This window comes from Rattus norvegicus, chromosome 8 (genome assembly GCF_021556685.1).
Source record: "Rattus norvegicus strain SHRSP/BbbUtx chromosome 8, alternate assembly SHRSP_T2T, whole genome shotgun sequence".
In the NCBI taxonomy this organism is placed as follows: domain Eukaryota; kingdom Metazoa; phylum Chordata; class Mammalia; order Rodentia; family Muridae; genus Rattus; species Rattus norvegicus.
In genome coordinates this window covers 78,718,496-78,739,765 of record NC_141541.1, presented here as the reverse complement: position 1 = coordinate 78,739,765, position 21,270 = coordinate 78,718,496, and the positions used below count along the sequence as shown (strand labels likewise).

Below are 21,270 nucleotides of genomic sequence, written 5' to 3'. Positions count from 1 at the left end.
TAGGTTTGCCTCCAGAGAGCTCTAGATTGGAAGATTTAGGTTATTTTGCATGGGCCACAAACCCCCAAAACTCTAGTGTTGTAACCTAGTCTGTAACACGCACATGGTGTGACCAGCGCTGTCTGAGTGCAATGGTTGTCTTTTGACCTCAAAATTCAGAATCAGAAAACAGAAGGAGGTGAAAACAGAGCCCAAAGTGTTTTGAACTTTCCGTTGTTTTATTTTTGGGGGGTTTTTGCTTGTTTGCTTTTTGGGTTTTATACGACAGGGTCCCACTCTGTAGCCCTGGCTGTCCCGGAAGGGGTTAAAGTTATGCGTACCACTACGCCTCACCAAAACCTATTTAGATTTATTTTGAAATTTTTACCTTTGTGTGTCTGTGTGAGTGCATGCTACATGTGTGCAGGTACCCACCGATGCCAGAAAGGAACATTAGATCCCCTGGGGGTGGGAGCTGCCGGATGTGGGTGCTGGAAACTGAATGTGGGTTCTTTGCAAGAATTGCAAGCACTCTTAACTGCCGAGCCACCTTCCCAGCCCCAAATGCTGCCTACGTCAATTAGGACCATAAACTGGCTTGTAGCCTTTCTAAGGAAGAGCTCTCCAAGTATTGGCTGCTCAGCAAATAAGCTAAACTCACCCCCTCAATCGTTTTAGCCTGTTTATTGGAACACTCTTGCTGGAGGCTATCGATAAATTTGCTTTTTACTCATCTCAAACCATTACGTGCTCCTCAGGAAAAAGTGGTGTGTGTGTGTGTGTGTGTGTGTGTGTGTGTGTGTGTGTGTGTGTGTACATGGCTCTCCAAGGTGCTGAATGCAGGTTTTCAGAAATGCTTACAATGGCTGGAGGGGGCAGGTTACACTGCTGTCTGCTTTGCTGTCTTTACTGCATCAGTAACACTCAGGCAGCAGAGAGGAGACAGGCCAGCCTGGTACCCACACTTACCAGGGTTTCCTGGAAATCCCGCTTGTCATCAATGTCATCAACCTTGTATGACCCTGAGAGGCTCAGGTAATAATAGTAGTCCATGCTGGTGATACCAAGGCTTTGCTTCTGCTCTGGAGAGGCGCCCTCGATGAGCTGCCACGAGAGCACACAGGATATGTCAGGATACGGTCCACAAACCACCTTGTGATTCTGGGAACCGCCAACCCTAGGCCCAGCTCTCTAAACTCATAGTCAAAAACTCTCAGTGATTCTAGCCTCTAAATCCCAAAGAAGTTTGTAAATGTCATCGTGGGTTGGAGGTCCTAGATCAGTCTGCAAGCTCCAGTTTTGGTTGTTGTTTTAATGTGTACAGCCTGATACATGTATGCACACCACACCCACACCTAGTGCTTACCTAGTGCCTACAGAGGCCAGAAGAGGGCATCAGATCCCCTGAAACTGAGTTATAGATGGCAGTGAGTACCACATGGGTTCTAGGACCTGAACCTGGTCCTCTGGAAGAGGACTTAGCTTTCCAGCCATCTCCAAGTCCAACGTCCAGTTCCTAACGCTGATAAGGCCTGAGAGAGACAGGCTTTCTTCCCAGCAGTTAGAGAACTGTATGCTGTACTTACGATCCCATGGAAAGGTAGAGTACAAAACAGACCACAGCATCTGAATGCCCGCCTGCCTTAGCTCTTCTACACTTCACCCCAGGATGTACAGGTTAGATGGCTGTGCCATCTTTCTCTGGTGTTTGGAAACCTCCTGATCTACTGAGTGTCCTTGGCTTGCTTCAGGCTTACAGCTCAAGATGAGAGTTCTGCCATCAACCTGCCACCTGTGGCCATGCTATCCCTACCCAGGGCCCTAAGCCTCTGAACTGTAAATGCAAGTAAAATCTTCCATAAGTCACCTCGGTCATGGTTACCTCAGCAACGGCAAAGCAGCTAAAGCAACCACAGTGTACTCTGCTGGGGCTCAGACCTGAGGTTTGTTTTGTGCATTCTAGGCAAGCACTGTTTGTGGAATATAAGCATCACTAATCTCCCAAAAGCCTTTTTGTCATCTGTGTACTTTCCAACAAAAGGGAACCCAAAGAATTGGTTGCCTTCGCTGAAGATACCTGAGAGACCAACTGCAAGCTTCTCCCCTAGTTAACCTAGAAATCCTAGAACAAAACCAAGCCAAGGACAAACCCGTCCTGGGTGTTTCTTGCTGTGGATTACATTTCTATATACCTAGAAACATCTTCCTAAGTAGCCAAAGTGGCAAGATCTAGAGGAACGTGCCTGTGATCTCAGCTACTCGGAGGCTGAGGTAGGAGGATCACCGGTGTGAGGCCTGCCTGGGCTACGAAGTGAGTTCAAGGCCAGCCAGGTAACTTGGAGAATGAAAGAAGTAAAAAGATGATGGAGGAAATGACTCTGTGGTAAAATGCTTGCCTGGCATATGGGAGGCTATGGATTAACTCTCCAATACGGGACAAAAACAATTAAAAAATAACAACTGAACTGGATGGTAGCTAAAGCCTAAAACAGAACTTAAAAGCTTCTTAGGCTGGAGAAATGGCTCTGTGGTTAAGAGACTGCTCTTGTAGAACTCCTGGGTTCAGATCCCAGCATCCACATGGCGGCTCACAACCATCTTTGACTCCAGTTCTAGGGGATATGACACTCTTATGAACGCTAGACATACATGTGGAACACAGACATACATGCAGGTAAAACATTTATACACATAAAATAAATCTAAAAAAAAGAAACAACATGTATTTAAAGGCATCCTGCCCTGTGCTCTGAGCCGGACTCAGCCTGGGCTCTGCGGGTCTGAGCAGGGGCTGGGCGTGCTTGCTCTGAGGATCCTGAGTCTGCTGGGACACCCTCATCCAGTAGTGCACTGGCTGGAGGGTGTTCCTGTCACCTGACTGCCTGGCTCGACCCCTCCTCCCATCTCTGCCTAGGGTGCTCCTTTGCTTGGTCTCCCGTGACCTCCCAGGCTCTGACTCCTCCCACACAAATTCCTATTTGGCAAACAATCAAACAAACACTCCTACTTCTGTTTTGAAGTTTGTCAACAATCTAACGATTGAACTTTGCAGGATTTTGCCTTATAACCCTCATTAGAACTCAACGCTCCTTGGGGACAGGGACATTCTCATGCCTCTTCTAGACACTTGCACAGAGCACAGAGGCAACTTTCTGGGCTTGTTAGATTACTGAATAAACCTGAGGGCTGAATGGGAAAAAATGGCCACGTGATCATTCGTGCTACTGTATGCTTGGGGATCAGAGGACAACCTCGGGGAGTTGGTTCTCTCTTTTTGCCATGAGGTGCCAGAAACTGGACTCAGTGTTGGCTCTGAGTGCCTGTTTCCTCTGAGCCTTCTCTCTCGCCTCCCCAGTCTTGTGTTTTAATCCAGAGGAGGAAAAGTATGGAGGAAAACCTGGTAGAATATGTGGAAGCTCCGTTCTCCCGGGTTCCTCATCACCACTCTGGACTTTTCCAGAAGGAAGTTGGAGATCTTGCCACCATCTGGTTCCCCACCTGGACTGAACTGGATTTCAAAGTATTTTCCCTGCAAGAAAATTAGCAATTTCCTTTAACACCTGGTAAACAAAACCACAGAGCTCCAAACAGACTTTGAATACAGGGGATAATTCAAGGAAACTCATTAATGGAAGACATTCTGGCTTATCCCCAGCCCTTTCCTCATAGCGAACAACAGGGGAAAGCTTGGCACTCCCACGGTTTGCTCTCAGCGGATCAATCCCCATGGCCAGACTAAATAAGGAGATACGTTCCCCACACACACTCCCCGACTGTGTTTGTCTGAAGAACGAGACAGGAAGCTACATGGCACCAAAGTTGCCACATTGTTCTTCTATCTGGAAGGAGGTATTAATCTTCAACCAATGGCATCTTGGTTATAACCATTCTCTATAATGTTTGCCTATTTAAGATCCAGAAAACGGCATATGGCTTTAAACTTACAATTTTTAATAATTAGTGAATTAGTGAGAGTATCATTTGTTGCTATCAAGCATGGCACACACACGCGGAGAGAGGGAGGGAAGGAGAGAGAGAGAGAGAGAGAGAGAGAGAGAGAGAGAGACTGACTTTCCCCTCTTTGATGTCATCGAGAAAACCTATACTTCCCCCCTTTTCTATTTGGGTTATATGGTCATAAATGCTGGACCCTTGTTATTTCTAAAGATCAACTGAGTTATCCTCTCAGAATAAAAAAAAAAAAAAAACAACCTTGTAACAGGAAAAGGCAAGGGAAGCCATAACAATCTTTTAGGAAGGAGGATGTGGGTGGGCAGCTAAAGGGTTAAAGTTGACGTTTCTATTTTTGCAAGTCAGGTTAAGAATGGTAATTAGAGGCAGAAAGGTCGTGTGGAAAATTCACTTGTGAATTTCTTCTGTCAGTATCTAGAAAGGTCAGAATAAAACATCCCAAAGTGTCTTTCTTCTGTCAGTATCTAGAAAGGTCAGAATAAAACATCCCAAGTACTGAGCTGAAAAACGCTAAGACGAGGAAGCAAGAAAAGAACCTGGAGTTTCCCCGGACAGGGAGGCTCGTGAAACAGGTCTCACAGACAGCCATTAGCAAACTGGACAACAGCTACCTGGACCAGAGGGAGACTTCTCTTAGAAATAAAACCTTTCTTTCTGAATAAAGCTGAAGCCAACCTGGTAGTGTACATCAGCGATCTCAGTCTACGGGAGAGACAGGCCATCCTAGGCTACATAGGGAATTTAAGGCTAGTCTGGGCTATAGGGGGAAATTGCCTCTAAGGAAAAGAATTAAATACTTTTTCCTGTTTTTTGTTCATTTGTTTGTTTGTTTTTTCAAGACAGAGATTCTCCACGTGGCCCTGGTTGTCCTGGATCTCTCTTCTGTACTTCAGGCTGACCTCCAACTCACAGAGATCTGCCCGCTGCTGAGTGCTGGGTTTAAAAGCACACGCCACCACCCACCGCCCAGGGTAAATGCTTCTTCTTCCTTTTTTTCTTTTAAAATGAAAAAGAAACTGTTTTTCTTTGAAAGTCCCACCCACTATTTGTCTTGAAACAGCCCACTATCAGCCTCACAGATGGATCTCGCCTGAGTGCCAGACAGGCTGTACGGTTGAAATAGGACGCTAAATCTATAGGCATTTGGTTTTGTAATACAGCTTTGGCCTTTCGGAGTGGTCACATTTCAGTACCCCACTGCCAAGACTTTTAGTCTGAGACATTTAAGAACGGCATTCTCAGGGCTGCAAGGGTGACCTTGTCCTAGGCCTGGGTGCATAGTGTCAGGAGACACCAGCACAGGGGCTCCTCTGTGAGTATTCAGCAAACAAATTCAGAAACCAGGAGGTGAGGCAAGCAGAGGCCTAGGGGAGGAAGGGTCTGTCCTGGGTCTCCCTCAGCCCAAGTGCACTCCTTCCAGACACAGCTCCACGGAACAAGTTCCCTCACTCAGGCCTGGATCTCAAGCTTCCCCTAATCTTCTCATTTCTTTCCTCCAAGCAGACTGCACACTTCCCCAGGACCAGGGCAACCCCCTGCATCAACTGTAGTTTTCCTTACTGAAGTAACTCAAGGGAGGAGCCATTTCTGAAATTGTCTTGTTTATGTTCAAAGCACAAAAATAATTTCTGTCAAAGGGTGCATTGCTTAGACGATAAAAGAGAGATAGAAAAGCCCATTTTTCAGGATATGGGAAGAGTTCCCGAGACTGGAATCAGGGCACTTACAAATCGGCTGGAGTTGTTGTTGCGGACTGTCTTGGCATTCCCGAAGGCCTCCAGGAGTGGGTTGGACTGAAGGATGATGTCCTTGACATGCTATTGTGGCAGACAAGAGACGGGTTAGGAAAATAATGGATGCTTAGCACACGATGTCAAAGTCAACTTTCCCCAACGTCCTACTTTCTGAATATTAAAAGGTAAGAAGTTCCAGTCATGTATGTGTCCTAAGACATTTCTGGAGAATTCATTTTGGTTTTGCCTTGTTTTATTGAGACAGGATTTTACAATGTAGCCCTGTATGGCCTGAATCTCACTGTGTAGAGCAGGCTGGCCTTAAACTCACAGAGATAGATCTGCCCCTGTCTTCCAAATGCTGGGATTAAAGACACGCATTCCTATGCCCAGCTGTTTTTTGGAAAGAGAGTGACATGTGTTTCCGGCTAGCATCAAACCTGATATGTAGCTGAAGATGGTTTTGAACCCTAGATCCTCCTGCCTCTACTTCCCAAGACCTGAGACTACAGGCGTGTGCCACGACGTGTGGCTTATCCAATGCTGGGGGTCAACACCAGGGCTTTGTGCCCACCAGTCAAGTATGCTATCAACTGAGCTACCATTCCTGACGATAATGTATTCTTGCATGGCCACAGACCTAAGCCTACTTGTATAACCAGGTTTCCCAACCCTTATGGTTTGAAACAGGATCCCAAAGCTGAGGGGCTACCAGGAACCCAGAATCTACACAACATGGGATTGGGTTTGCATTCTCCTTGCTGTGACCCCCTCCTGCACGTCTGGGCCTGTTGGTGATCACAGGGAGGGGGAGAGAGAAGCATGAAGAAGTCTCTTTGCATCTTGCATTCTCTGTTGCATCCTCCCCAACTGTTCCACTTGCCACCGTAGAGGCAAGACTTATCGAGACGGCAGTGACCCATCTTCTCCTCTCCAAACTTCTATAGAAACATGATCTGTGTGCCTACTACTTTAACTGTGCCCCAATCACCCGGGGATGACTGTGTGTCCAGCTAAAATGCAGAGGTAGGCAGGGTTAGTAGGTCTAGAGCAAGGTCTGGGAATCTGTATTTCAAAGCAACCCCTGCTCCTAGCGAGCTTTTGAACCAACTCCCTGAAAGCAGCCCTGAGTTACTGCTGCATCTTCTAGCATGAATTCACACTCAGGGCAGCCGGGAGAAGCACCAGATCATGGGACGTAGCTACGGGCCAACAACAGGAGAAGAATTTAGTGTGAACACTCCAGTCCTGCGCCAGGCTTAAAAGTGTGCAAAACACGTCACAGGCATGAGGCCTCTCAGCTGATAGGAGTTGGTGCTGAGAGAGGACTTTGGACAGTGACTCACTCCTTGTACATCTAATTATTCACATGCTATGGTTAAATGTGTTCCAGAAATAACAAGTCTCCTGGCTTGTGCTCTTGAGCTACTGACTAATTTGAAGCCAAGAGTTCTGGATCGATGTCCTCGAAGGAAAACAGGAAGGGAAAAATCAACATTAACCGTCTGCAGCTTGGCCGCTGGGTCACAGGACATGGCAAATGGGACTAGATGAAGGTACTAAAACCGACTATGGGAACCAGTCACGCACTCCTATGGCACCCTCGGATGAACATCCCGGCAGAGAGAATGGCACAAGGCTTGCAGGCACCAGTGATAGTCACTAGCGCAGAGGCAGACTCTGGGTGATTCTCCCCGTCCAATCAGATTTAGCTCCGCCCCTAAACTGCCTCTCTCCTTTACAACCCAGGGCTGTACATTAACTCTGTACTTCTTTGTAAAGTAAATTTGGAATTCGTGAATCTTTGCTATTCCTTTTAATGTTCTGTTTGCAAACTAGAAATGATACACAGTTTCTCTCGGGGAGACAGAAAGAAAAGATCTCGAAGCCTTTCCCTTAAAAACAGCCTTATATTATTATTGTTGTTGTTATTAATCAACTGAAGTGCTGGGATTAAACAAACTCAGGACAATTGATTCAGGGATGGCAGGGATGCATTCTTGCTTTCCTCCCTTTTATTAATTTTTAAAAGACAGTCTCATATAGTCCAGACTGGCCTCAACCACACTACCCAGAATTCTCCATTTGTCTGCTCCACCGCCCAAGTCCTGGGATACATGCATGTAGCTACTACACTTAGCTTATGTTGGGGATGAAACCTGGGACTCTGTGCACACTAGAGAAGTACTCATGCCCAGCCAAGAAGCTTCCTAACACTGAGCTACATGGCCAGCTCAAGAGATCAACTTAAAACCTTACGTGGGGTTCAGGCTATAGCTCAGCTGGTAAAGTGCTTACTCAGCATCCTAGGGCCCTACCACAGGACGGGTTCCATCCCCAGCACCAAATAACATGGGCGTAGTGATGCATCCCTATAACCTGAGGTAGAGATAGGAAGTTTAAGGCTGTCCTTGGCACCTCAGTAAGATAGCCATCTCCAAAACAAAGATGAAGACCAAGACATAGAAGAAGAAGAAAAGAAGGAGGAGGAAGAGGAAGAAGAGAAAGAGGAGGAGGAAGAGGAAGAAGAGAAAGTGAAGAGGAAGAGGAAGAAGATGAAGAGAGGAGGAAAAGGAAGAAGATGAAGAGGAGGAAGAGGAAGAGGAGGAAGAAGAGAAAGAAGAGGATGGAGGAGAAGGAGAAGGAGGAGGAGGAAGAAGAGGAGGAGAAGTGTGATTTCCTAGATTTTACTGAGATAGCCGCTATAGACTTGTGCTATTTGATTCTCCTATCAGTAACAAGCAACTGTGTCCCAACATTTTCCCAGCAATGTTATAAGAACAGGATTTCTGACAATCCGATAGGTATAATAATAACAATGATTGATGATGATGATGATGGTGGTGATGATGATGGTATAGTGGAGTTTTTATTTGCTTGCTTTGTTGAGAGACTCATGCAGCCCAGGCTAGTCTTGCTAGCCTTGAACTTGCTTGTTCGGGTGTCAAGAACACCCTGAACTACTCTGATCTTCCTGTTTCTATTTCTGTATGCTGGGATTACAGGCATGCGACTTCTTGCATGATTTATGTGGCACTGGGCATGGAATAGGCTTTGTGAACTCAGGGGAACTGTCCACCAACTGAGCTAGATCCCCAGTCCCAGTCTTGATGTAGTTTTAATAAAAGTTTCTCTGTTTTTCATGTTTGATGAATAACTTATACTTCCTTTCATCTGAACTGTCTTTCATGTCTCTCATTTGAACCATGGCCCTTTTGATTGATTTGTAGGAGCTCATTATATATTAGACATGTCAATAAGAAAACATACAATTTTCTTTGCACGTTTTATGTATCTAGATTCCACAAACTTTGCTGTACAAAATAAATTATTTTCAAAGCTACAAACAGATCAAAGGTGTGCAACACCAGGCCCACCTGGTCAAAGCTACAAATGAAGCTCCTGACTGCACCACAGACTCACCTGGACCTTGGGGCCTCCTCCGGACACTCTGGAGACGTAGCTCATGATGTACTTGGCAGCTACTGTCTTTCCAGCACCACTTTCACCACTAAGGAAAGAAAGATAAACACCCATCTATGAAATGGTCCTGGCCTCCTCCTTCATTCACTGTATCCAAATGAACAAATTTCAGAGAAACCAGGAAGAAAGGAACTCGGGTATGCAGGGGAGGGCGAGGGAGAGCATGATGCTAGTCGAGAGAGGTAGATCACAGCAGGACCAGTTCACTCCCCTGACCCGGGTAAGTGTGGCATAGACAGAACACTTATCAATGTCATTGTGCAGAGGATGGATAGTTGGGCTTTTTAATCGTCCAATCACAGAAAACACAATTATAAATATCAGAAGGATGGAATTGTCCAGTAATGACTAGTGACACACATTTTTACAAACAGAAAAATGGAAGCTATGAAATAATTTCACCCAACATATTCTACTCTATAGGCAGAACATAATTTATGATTCGATGTTTATTGTTGAGATGGGTCTCCCTACAGAGTTGAGGCTGACCTTGAGCTCAAAATCCTCCTGCCTCAGCGCTGGGATTATAGGTATACATGAAGCACCACCTCCAGCAAATCATTTTTGAATGACTTGAGGGTATAGCTCAGAGATAAGGTGCTTCCTGAGATGCACGAGGCCTGGGGTTCGATTCCAAACACGGAAAGCCCCATTTTTTTTTCAAAATATTAGCAGAGGTTGTGATCAAAGTAAGGCAGAATGCCTGGTTATGGGAGAGCTGTTTGTTTCAGATAATTATTTTTTAACTCTTTTTGTCATGCTGTTAATTTTGTGAGTGTGTGTATTCACACACATGTGTGAACATATGCACATCATATATAAATATATACATAAATATACATATGCAAAAACGGCACTCAAGCTTCCACCTCTGCCTTGATGTGATGCAAGTTTCCTTATTTTAGAAATGCTAAAATTAAATGATGAGGCAATATTAATCACATCCTGAGAAACAAAGACTACCTTCCGCTGGCGGCCTGACTGCACAGCAGTGGCCTTTTGTTAATAGTCTGCTCTCCCAAAATCCCCATTCTTCCCTCAAAATCCCCCTGAATTCATAACGACTTCAATTCAAAACATGTTCACTTCCATCTAAAGTCTCATCTTTCTGCGGGCAGCCTCAGTGTTGACAGAATAAAGTTTGTTAAAGAAACCCACATCTATAAAAGGACATATGCTCTTGGTGGTCAAGAAACTGGAGGCCCCCATCTTGTGTTCTAGGAAACTCAGTCTAGCTGATGTCAACAAATGTTGCCACTTGTGTAACAGCCACCAGCATGGGAGCAGCTGTGACTACTTACAAGCAGCCTTCAAGAGCCTGCCTGGTAAGTGTTGGCTCCTGCATAGAAGGAGTTGGTGGGTCTCTGAGTCTTCACCTGGGTCCCAGGGCTCCCCTGGGAACCATCTCCTTCCCAGCTGTATGTGATTTGGCCTCAGCTGGAGTTGGCCTCCCAGACATTCTGCTCTCCGACTTGTTTTATTAAGTTGTAACAATGTAAACACTGGAGAACTTTAGGAAAAGGAAGTGGAATGTTACAACCATCTAGTGTAACATCACAGAAACCGTTAAAATAATTACGAACGAACAACAAACAAGGCAGCTAGGGCGCAACAATGTATCTACAACAGGCGGATGACAATGTGAAAACAGTACGCGAAAAAAGAAAGGCCAGGACAACTGGAAAAGACAGTGCTTGGTCCTAGTTTGCTCTGCTGCTGTAATAAAAGGTCACTACAAAAAGCAACTTAGGGAGGCTAGAGTTATTTGGTTTACAAATCATGATCCAGCGGTGCCTGGAGGCAGGAGCTCAAGCAGAGGCTACAGAGGAGTGCTGTTTATTGGCTTGCTTTCCAGGACTTGCTCAGTTTGCTTTCTTATATATCCCAGAACCACCTGCCCAGGGGTGGCACCATTCAGTGAGCTGGACCCTCCCACGTCAATCATTAGTCAAGAAAACGCCCCATGACGTGCCTACAGACAATGTGAGGGAAGCATCTTTTCAGTTGAGGTTGCTCTTTCCAGATGACTCTGGCTTGTGCCAGTTAACAAAATAACCAGCACAGACCTGTTAGGAGGCTGCCACACAAATGATTCTTTTCTCTTCTGCTGTGATTTATCATTAAGCTTTTAATGATGCTGAGCATTGAACCCCGAGTTTCGTGCATGCTAGGCTATTGCTCTACTAATTAGCTACAAGCCCAGTGCTGGTCCTGATGTGATTCCTTCCATCTTTTCTTTTTCTTTAAAGAATTATTTTACTCTTAACTATGTGTATGTGTTGTGTGTGGGTGTGTGCATGTGAGTGCAGTGGCAATCATGGCCAGAAGAGGGCATCAGATTCCCCTAAAACTGAAGTTAACAACAGGTAGTTAAGAGTCACCCAACATGAGTGCTGGGAACTGAACTCGGGTCTGTGAGACTAGTAGACACTCTTAACCACAGAGCCAACTCTCAAGCCCCTATGATTTTCTCAATGCTTACACTTTATTTTTATGGTTCGTGTGTGTGTGTGCGTGCGTGTGTGTGTGTGTGTGTGTGTGTGCGCGCGCGCGCGTGTGTAAGCGTGTATATACATGTTTCATACAGGTACTTGTGCACATGTGTGTGGAAGCCAGAGGATGATGTCAGAATGTCTTTTTCATTACTTTCCACTGTTTTTTTTTTTTTAAAGATTTATTTATTTATATGTAAGTACATTGTAGCTGTCTTCAGACACACCAGTAGAGGGCATCAGATCTCGTTACAGATGGTTGTGAGCCACCATGTGGTTGCTGGGATTTGAACTCAGGACCTCTGGAAGAGCAGACAATGCTCTTAACCGCTGAGCCATCTCTCCAGCCCTCCACTGTTTTTTTTTGTTTTTGTTTTGTTTTGTTTTGTTTTGTTTTTTGGTTCTTTTTTTCGGAGCTGGGGACCGAACCCAGGGCCTTGCGCTTCCTAGGTAAGCACTCTACCACTGAGCTAAATCCCCAGCCCCTGTTTTGTTTTTGAGACAGAGATTCTTACTGAACCCACAACCTATGACCAGATAGGCTGGCTGGCTGGCTGGCCCCCGAGTTCTAGGGATCTGCCTCTCTCCTCCCCACTCCCGATGCCTGGGTCACAGAGGGCTGACTGCTATGCCTGGCCCTTACTTTTTTTTTTTTTTTTTTTTTGAGGACGGCAATTGACTATGTATTTATATTTTTTGAAACATCTTTTCCCCAAAAAAGAAGAATCACCCCACAATGATAATGAATATTCATCACTTTCATAATGTTACTATTCATTTTTTTATATATCACCATGACTAATCAGATTTCTGTTAAGTTTGCACTTTTATATTCAGAATTTACTTAGAATAGACCTCAAGAGAGAAAATCGCAGCAATCCTAGCAGAATTCTAAAATAAAAGTCTACCCCACAACAGTGCCCTTGTTTAACAGTGTGACCAGACACAAAATACTGTGTCTCCTAACAAATATTTTTACATTGGGTTGGGGTGTGGGACTCATGCCATGGTGTACATGTGCAACTCAGAAGTCAGACGGCAATTTGAGGGAGTTGTTCTCTCCTTCAGTCCTGTGGGTTCTGGGGATCGAAGCATCTTCAAGGACTGAACTGTCTCCCAGACCTGACCAAGCACTGTATCACTATTTGAAACAAAACAGCAGAATTATAGCGGAGAGCAAGTAACTCTTTTCATGTATTAAAATAAGTATGTCAGGCCCCAAAATAGGACATCACATTCTCAGGAGCTGTGATTTCTTTTCTAAGCAATTTAAATAATTAGTGCTGGCTAAACATTGATCTGAATGCTCGTTCCTTGGTTTCAGTTTATAGGCACTTAAAGGGACATTTTATCGATCACAGCCGGTAATGTGCTTAAAATAAATGGCATAATAATGGAACCTTCCATAATTATTGAAGCTTACAGTATCTCTAACCATATTTGTACTGGCCTGCTTGGGAGGGGAAAGCCCTGTCTACACTGAACAGTCTATGAAGACATCAGACATTCTACAGCTCACCCACCGCTATCACGGCTCGCTCTGCAGCTCACAGCAGTCATAGCGATTGGCCCTGCCTGTGCTTACTGACACCCTTTCCGAATTCCATAGTTTTTTGCTTGACTTCCAGGGAGACAGGGCAGAAAACCACAAAAGCTCATGTAGGGATGTTGGTGCATGAATGTAATCTTAACCCTAGGCCTGCTGCAGGAGGATTAAATTCTCTGAGAGTCTGGGATATATATACAGACTTTGTCTCAAAAAACAAACAAACCAAGTGCCAGGGACATAGCTCAGTGGGAGAGTGCTTCCCTCACCTGCTGTCCTAGTTAGGGTTACTTTTGCTGTGATGAAACAACGGGGCCAAAAGCAACTTGGGGAGGAAAGGGTTTACTTGGCTTATGATTTCACATGGTTGTTCATCACTGAAGGAAGAGAGGACAGGAACTGAAACTGGACAGGAGCCTGGAGGCAGGAGCTGATGCAGAGACCAGGGAGGAGTGCTGCTTACTGACTTGCTCTCTGTGGCTTGCTCAGCCTGCTTTCTTAGAGAACTCGGGATCACCTACCCTGGGATGGCAGCGTCTACAGTGGACCAGGCCCTCCGGCATCAATCACTAATTATGAAAATGCCCTATAGGCATACTTGCAGCCTGATCTTATGAAGGCATTTTCTCAATTGAGGTTCCCTTTCCTCAGATGACTCTAGTTCATATCAAGCTGACATAAAACTAGCCTGCACACATGCCAAGGCCCTAAATTTGATTCCCAATGCTAGGGAAAAAATTCTTTATATGTTAGGAACATGGGTGCTAGCAAGAGGGCTCAGCAGATAAAGCATTTGTTGCCAAGCCTGGTGACCTGAGTTCAGTTTCTGGGACACACAGTGGAAGGAGAAAATTAACTCCTACAATTTGTCTTCTGACCTCCACACACTTGCTGTGGCACACATGCACACACACACACACACACACACACACACACACACACACACACACACACACACACGTGACAATAGATGAGTACAAATGGAAAAAAAAAAGAAGTAAAGAGGGCTGGAGAGATAGCTCAGTGGTTAAGAGCACTGACTGCTCTTCCAGAGGTCCCAAGTTCAATTCCCAGCAGCTACATGGTGGCTCACAACCATCTGTCATGGGATCCGATGCCCTCTTCTGGTGAGTCTGAAGGCAGCTACAGTGTGCTCACATACATAAAATAAATAAATAAATCTTAAAAAAGAAAAAAAGGAGAAGTAAAGAAAACTCATCAGTGATCCTTAACTCACCCTGACAACCCAGCAGAACCCTCAGAGTATTTAAATAATTATCATGTTTTCCAGATTCTTCTCGGACCCTCAGGATTCTAACCTCCAAGAGCTGTTTCTAGATCGGGAATTCTTAACTAGTACCCCAGTTTGTTTGAATTGTCAGCCTGGCAATTCAAAATCAAAGTCAGGACGGGCATCACAGGAAATACCGATGCAAACAATACAACACTTGCATGTTAGCTGTAGAATTGACACTTCAGCCATTTATAATGCTGTGCTAATAATTGGATTCAAGGGGACTAGGAAGTATGAAAGCATTTCTGGCTTCTTGTCGCCCTCAGTCACTCTCCGTACTGTTCCTCCATAGCTGCCGCTTCCCTGCGGCTCACTGGATGAATGCCTTTGTGTCTGTTTTAGGGAGGATACGGTGAAGTGGTAACTGCACACATGTTTTGTCCCCGATCATACCGGGCTGAGGCCCCTCTTGCTGAAGTGATGAGAAATGCTAGGTCTTTAGCATGAGATGAGCTTGGGGCCTCCTGGGGAATCTTTTTTCCCCTTAATGTAGATTAAAAAATGTTTTTTTTTTATTTTTAATCTATTCGTGTATGTGTATACCACTTGTGTACAGGGGGCAGGTAATTGTGAGATACTTGATGTGGTTCCTGGGAACTGAAGCCAGGTCCTCTGGAAGAGCAGCAAGTGCTCTTGACTACTGAGCCATCTCTACTCCCACCCGAGGCATCAAAGCATTGTATTGACGACGGTGAGATGAAGGTATTAAGAGTTTTAGGGACTTGTGGGTGTCTTTGAATCTATGAGTCTATGTAAGAAAAGATTCTAAAACCAAATGACTTACTGAGAGAGGAAACGTTAACCAGGAGGGACGTGTGTGTGAGCTCTGGGGGTCCACCTGCTTCCCATGCCCACTGTTAGGGTTACAGATGTGTGTGACCATGCACCCCTCTTTATATGGGTACTGGGGATGCAAACTCAGGTCCCTGCTTGCTCCACAGGTACTTTATCTACTGAGTCAACCTCCTCAGCTCCAAATGGTCACATTTTTGACAGCTCTTGAGTCTTTACTGATATTTACCCACTTAAGCCAATCTGCCAGAAATACCATCTTACCCACAGTTGGAACAAACAGATAACATCCTGCGTTACTGCGATCAGAAGCCTAGATAACTTTCCGAGAATGAAAAAACACATCAAAAGAAGGTTCTGGACAGTCCTCTCCAACAATTCTGCTCCGATTCCTTTCCTGAAAGCCCTTGGGTCCTGAGACTGACATCAGTCAGATGTGACATGTTGGCTACCTGGGAAGTTCTGGGACTGAGGAGAGAGGGAGCCTCTCTCACACCTTGAAATCACACTAGAATATAAACAAGCCCTCAAACATGGCCTATGCGTTAAAGTACTAAAACAGCCCTGCTGCCTTCCTGAGCAGATAACATAGAAAACGTGCTCCATTCTGAGCAAAGTGTGCCTAAGATAACAGTTGATAGCACTTTCCCCCAATCCCAGGTGCCCAGCGAATTAATGCTCTCAGACATACAGCATTTTCAAGTCTGCCAAGAAAGTGGCTCTGTGGCAAGGCTCACCTTGATTAGCCCAATAAACAGGAAGGGCGAAGTGGAAATTTCTGGTTTCATTGAGCTTGATGTTTAGTCTGAAGATAAAGTTTAAGTCTTCAGTTGGCTCCTTGCTGTATATAAAATTCCCTTTGATGTTACTAAAAGATAGTTCATATCATTTTTTAATAGCTTAGAGAGATTTAATTCCTCATTAACCTTTCTTACGTTCTTCTAACGTATTACTCCCTGCTTTAAAAAATTTTGTTTTTATTTTATGTATATGAGCATTTGCCTGCATTTATGCAACACATATATGCCTGGTGCTCTTTTAGGCCAGAAGAAATTGTTAGATCTTCCGGAACTAGAATTACAGATGGTGAGCGGTTATATGGGTTCTAGGAATCAAACCTGGGTCCTCTGCAAGAGCGGCTCTTTAACTGCTGAGCCTTCTTTCTCAGTCCCAGCAGGCTCTGATTTTTAAATGCAGCAACTAAGGCTTACCTAAGTTGTGCACCTGACACAGAACAAAAGGGTCCATTCCCAGGTCATCCCAGAGAGCTTTTCAAGACACCCTGGGCTGCAACAGTTATTTACCAATTAAACCAACACAGCAAAGAAAGACTGGTCTGGGGTAGAGCAACCGTTGACCCGGAACTAGCTACGCAGACCAGGCTAGCCTCAAATTCACAAAGATCTGCCTTCCTCTGCCTCTGGAGGGCTGGGATTCAAGGCGTGTGTGAGCATGTCTGCCCCAGCTGTACTAATTACTTTTAAAGGCAGAGAGAAGCAGGGTTGGTGATGTGACTTAGTCGGGTTAGCGCACATCTGCTGCCAATCCTGAAGACTGGAGTTGATCCCCGGGACCCATATGGTGGAAAGAGAGAACTAATTCCTGAAAGTTGTCTTCTGTGCACCAAGTGCATGCATGCACCCCTCCCTCGCTGACATGTCCACAAAACAAGTAAATTTAAAATGGGGGCGCTAGGAATGTAACTCAGGTAATAGAAAGCTTTCCCAGAATGCCCTGGGTTTGATGCCAGCACCACGTAAAACAAGCACGATGATAGAACATGCCTATAATCTAAGTGTTCAGGAGCTGGAGACAGAAGCTTCAGGAGTTCAAAGTCATCCTCAGCTTCATAGTAGGTTCAAAGCCAGGCTGGGCTGCATGAGACCGTATGTCAAACAAACAAATGGACAGACAAATCAGGACACACATAAGGAAACTTGGCCAACTGTTATTGGATTCATTAAAGTCAGACACCCTAAGGCTTCAGAAAACAAATACTTAGGGATATTTTTGGAAAGTGAAACTATAACAAATGTGATATATGCTCTCGAACAGATATCTGAGTTCTTAAATATGTTAAGGTCACGTGGGCTCATGAGGCCCAAAGGGACAGGAACTCATGGTTGGTGTTAATGTGCCACAGAAATGTTCTCCAAGGTCTAACACGTCTCCACAGAGGCTGGGGGCAAACTTCAGAACCATACGTGGACACACTGCCAAAAGCTAGTCTGGGTGACACAGAGATGACAGGGAATGCTGTTAGAAACTTCCTGGTTCCTCTTCCCTTTTTAAAGCATACTACAAAGAGCTGATCAAAAAGATTTGCATAACTGTCTCTGACATCCGAAAATATCCCAGATATGGTTCTAACACACAAATCCAGACATGGATTTTGGAGAACGGAAGATGTACGAACTGAGTAGACATGGGCTGCTTGGTGACCAGGCTTGAGGGGGACTCCTAAGCCTTCCGTTGCTCATGACTGTGTTGTGTGGAACCTTCCTGTAGTTGCCTGGAGCCCACACTACTTTGTCAGTTCCTGTGCTCCTTCTCAGGCTTGTTAAAAGTCATGCCTGCCACCTTAACTCAGTTCAGCCCTCGTCCCAGCACTCAATTTCTGGATCCCTAAAGATCTCACCTTCTTTCCACAAATAAAGGGTGTCATCTTTGTGAATGATCTTTTGTGACTTCACAACCCTGTGCAGACACCTTCAGGACATTAACTGAGAGCTCCCCAGCCCATCATCTACAGAGGGATCCACCACCCAATAACCAATTTTATACTACTGTACAAAAGCTATGGGGTTATAATGTATTAACAGATCATAAGGATATATATATATATATATATATATATATATATATATATATATATATATATATATATATATATATGGATAACAGAGTGCTGGCCTCCACACAAACCCAGGGATAAAGAGATTACAGAATGGTCCAGGTGCACCTTCGTTTTCTACAGGAAATCAAGACCCAGGCTGGGGGGCTTGGTCAATTGGCTGCTAGCCAATCATGCATGACTTAGAATAAAGAGTTTCAAAGTCAGGAAATCTGGCTCTATCAATTTACTAACTGAGGCCTAGAGAGGAGCCCGGTGAGTCGTTGAGGTTACAGGAGCTGGTGAGTACCCTTGGGAGCTGTCCCCAAGCAAAGGAACCTGCACACTGAAGAATAAACTCACGAGAGGTCTGGCATTTGGCCTCTGTAATTGGGGAATGAAGTCAAGGCCCTGCCAACATCCTTCCTCTTTGACTGCCTGGGGGATGAGGGCACCAACTGCCTGATGTGATTTTCTGACAGACACTTGGCAGCACAGAATAGAACCTCTAACCTTCAGAGAAAGTAGAGGTTAAGGACACGGACCGAACCTTCAAGGAGGATCCTGAAATCAGAGGTCAGCCTTGTAGGCATATGGGATGGAGCTTGGATAAAAACTCTAGACCTTAGAGACTTAAGCAGATACCGCTGACTGTCCATAGGTAGCTGTCTGTCGCACACCCACTGTGGAGGGGATCACGCCATCCATGCCTTGAAGAGTACACGTTCCATGACCACAAGCCTTACATCCACCCCATCTTGACTCTTTCATTCAGCTTTGTATTCTGCAATAAATACAATAAAACTGTACACATAGGCGCCAAGAACAGTTCTCATGAATGTTTGAGCCTGACAGAGAGAACTGACTATAGCCAGACAGAAGACAAGTCCACCCTGTTGGGAGACAGGATCCTTAACCTAAATTTTGCCTCTTTGTTTTACTAGCTCCTAAAGCAAAGTGTACCTCATCTAAATGGCCTCAAAGATGGATCTTGGAAGTGGTCAGAGTTTCCAGGGCATGGGAATCAAGATGTCGGGGGATCTGAGGGTGGAGGAGGCCTGAGCTGGGGCAAACTCAAGCTCTTGAATAACAAACCCAATCTCTTCCTTCCCAGGAAAGACCCAGAAGAGGAGCAGACTAAGAAAGGAGAAAAAACACCAGGATCTACCAGAAAACTCATACTGAATTCTCTCATTAAATGCAATAAAGGAACGTTCCCAATCCTGCCTCTCCAGTGACGTCAGATTGATGTCACGCAAAAGCATTTCCTGTTATCAAGCAGAAGCATCCCTAGGCATCCCCCTAAAAGGGTTTAACTGCATCTCACCTACCATTCATATCTAACCTTCCACTTCTAGCAGACAGTTGAAGGAACAAGCAGAGCAAGAACGTGAGGAATCAGTCAGACAAATCTAGAAGATGGTCCCAGGAGAACTCGTGTGGTCCCTGTCCAAAGAACCTATGGCGTGGGGCTCTGGAGTCAGCCCACAGGGAGACCGCATGCACAGCACATGTAAGGCCAGCAGCCAGCAGGAGCAAAATGAACCAGAAAGTCAATGTCATGGGGGGAAAATAAAAGCTGGTCATAGGGGAACTGTGACAAGATAAAAATAAATTCAGAACTCATAACAAATACAGCCACCCTCCCTCAATTTGCATAAACCACCAGGAAAGAACAAGTTGGCAACCACTGAGAGACTGAACACAGACTTAGAGACCCTGGAGAATGAAGGAGAATTGCTAGTTCCCCGGTTGGGAATAATGGTCCCAGAGACACTGATACAAAGACTTTCTTTTTCCTCCAAACACATGGAGGTAAAATGTCTTTCAATCTCTCTTCATGCTGAGGCTCCCAGGGACCTGAGCTTACCTCAAAAGTCTTTTCTTATCTTGCTTAATGTTTTTACTTTGCTACCATGTAAATGTTTTAGAGGGCAGTAAGAGAAAACCAATTTCCCGGACCTTAAGTCAGGCATTGCAGCTGTAATCCTAGCACTTCTGAGCCCAGGCAGGAATACTCTGGAGGCTAGACCCAGTGTAAGCCACACAGAGAGACTCCTCCTCAAAGAAACAAAATAAGTCAACGATGAGTGTAACATTTACAGTCTTAAACCATTAAAATTAAGAGTGTAAAGACCTCTAATGGTAGGCCGTCTTGACACAGGAAGGGAATAAAAAATATTAAATTAGCTGGCTTTTAAAATCCAGTATTTGGGGGCTGGGAAGATGGCTCAGCAGTTAATAGGGCTTGCTGCTCCTGCAGAGAACCTGGCTTCTATCCTCAGTACCCACAATCCAATACCATCCTCTGGCCTCCATGGTGACCAGACATACAGATGGCACATAGACATACATGCAGGTAAAATACTCATACCCATAAAAAATAAAAATGAGTGAATCTTTAAAGTCTAATATTTTTGGCTGTAAATATTGGATATACAGACCAAAAGTACAAAAATCAATTTTAAAATGAATTCGGTATTGCTACCAATTGGCACTATTATTGTTGGTGTTACAATAATGTTGGTATTATTTTAAATACATATATATCTACATACATATATATCTACATATATAATGCATACAGCATACGGCAAATAATTATACTTATGTCATTAGGGACCAATATTTTTTAGTAGCAGAGAGACAAGTTATAGACATAAAAATCAAATCAAAGATCTCTTAAAACACATACAATCTGCACATATGGTGTACAAATATAGATTTCAAACAAAATACTCATACATACAGAATAGTCATAATAATAATAATAATGATAAATGAACACAAATAGCCCTCTATAACCTTAAAAACAAGCTAGAGGTGACAGAATGAACTCATGCCTCATTTTTTTAAATTCACATTCCTTAGCTTTGTCCACGTCAGAGAATAGAAACATTGACAGCTGGTGTCCGGGTCGGTGGTGTCTAAATTGCATATCCTAATCCATTGAACAAAGACCCCTTGGAGAAAGGGCCAGTTCCAGGTCTCAGGATGACATAAACAAAATGAGCTTGGACCGTTTGCAACAAGAAAATGACCCAAGAGGACTTGAGATGTGTCAAGGACACGGAGGCCTGGACAAGGAACCCTCCCTGGCAGAAGGGAGATTATCTGACACTAAAGAAACGATTGCAATGTAAACA

General features: G+C 44.6%; 1 protein-coding gene across 2 annotated transcripts in view; it reads right to left on the bottom strand.

The window, feature by feature from the left end:
- Myo1e (myosin IE) overlaps nt 1-21,270 on the bottom strand; it is a 193,415-nt gene that overhangs the window by 74,766 nt on the left and 97,379 nt on the right. For both annotated transcript variants that reach the window (XM_087560554.1, NM_173101.2), the window contains 4 exon segments: nt 9,108-9,195; nt 5,679-5,768; nt 3,377-3,508; nt 949-1,083 (listed from right to left, as the gene is read on the bottom strand). In XM_087560554.1, the coding sequence (XP_087416680.1) occupies nt 949-1,083; nt 3,377-3,508; nt 5,679-5,768; nt 9,108-9,195 (445 nt within the window).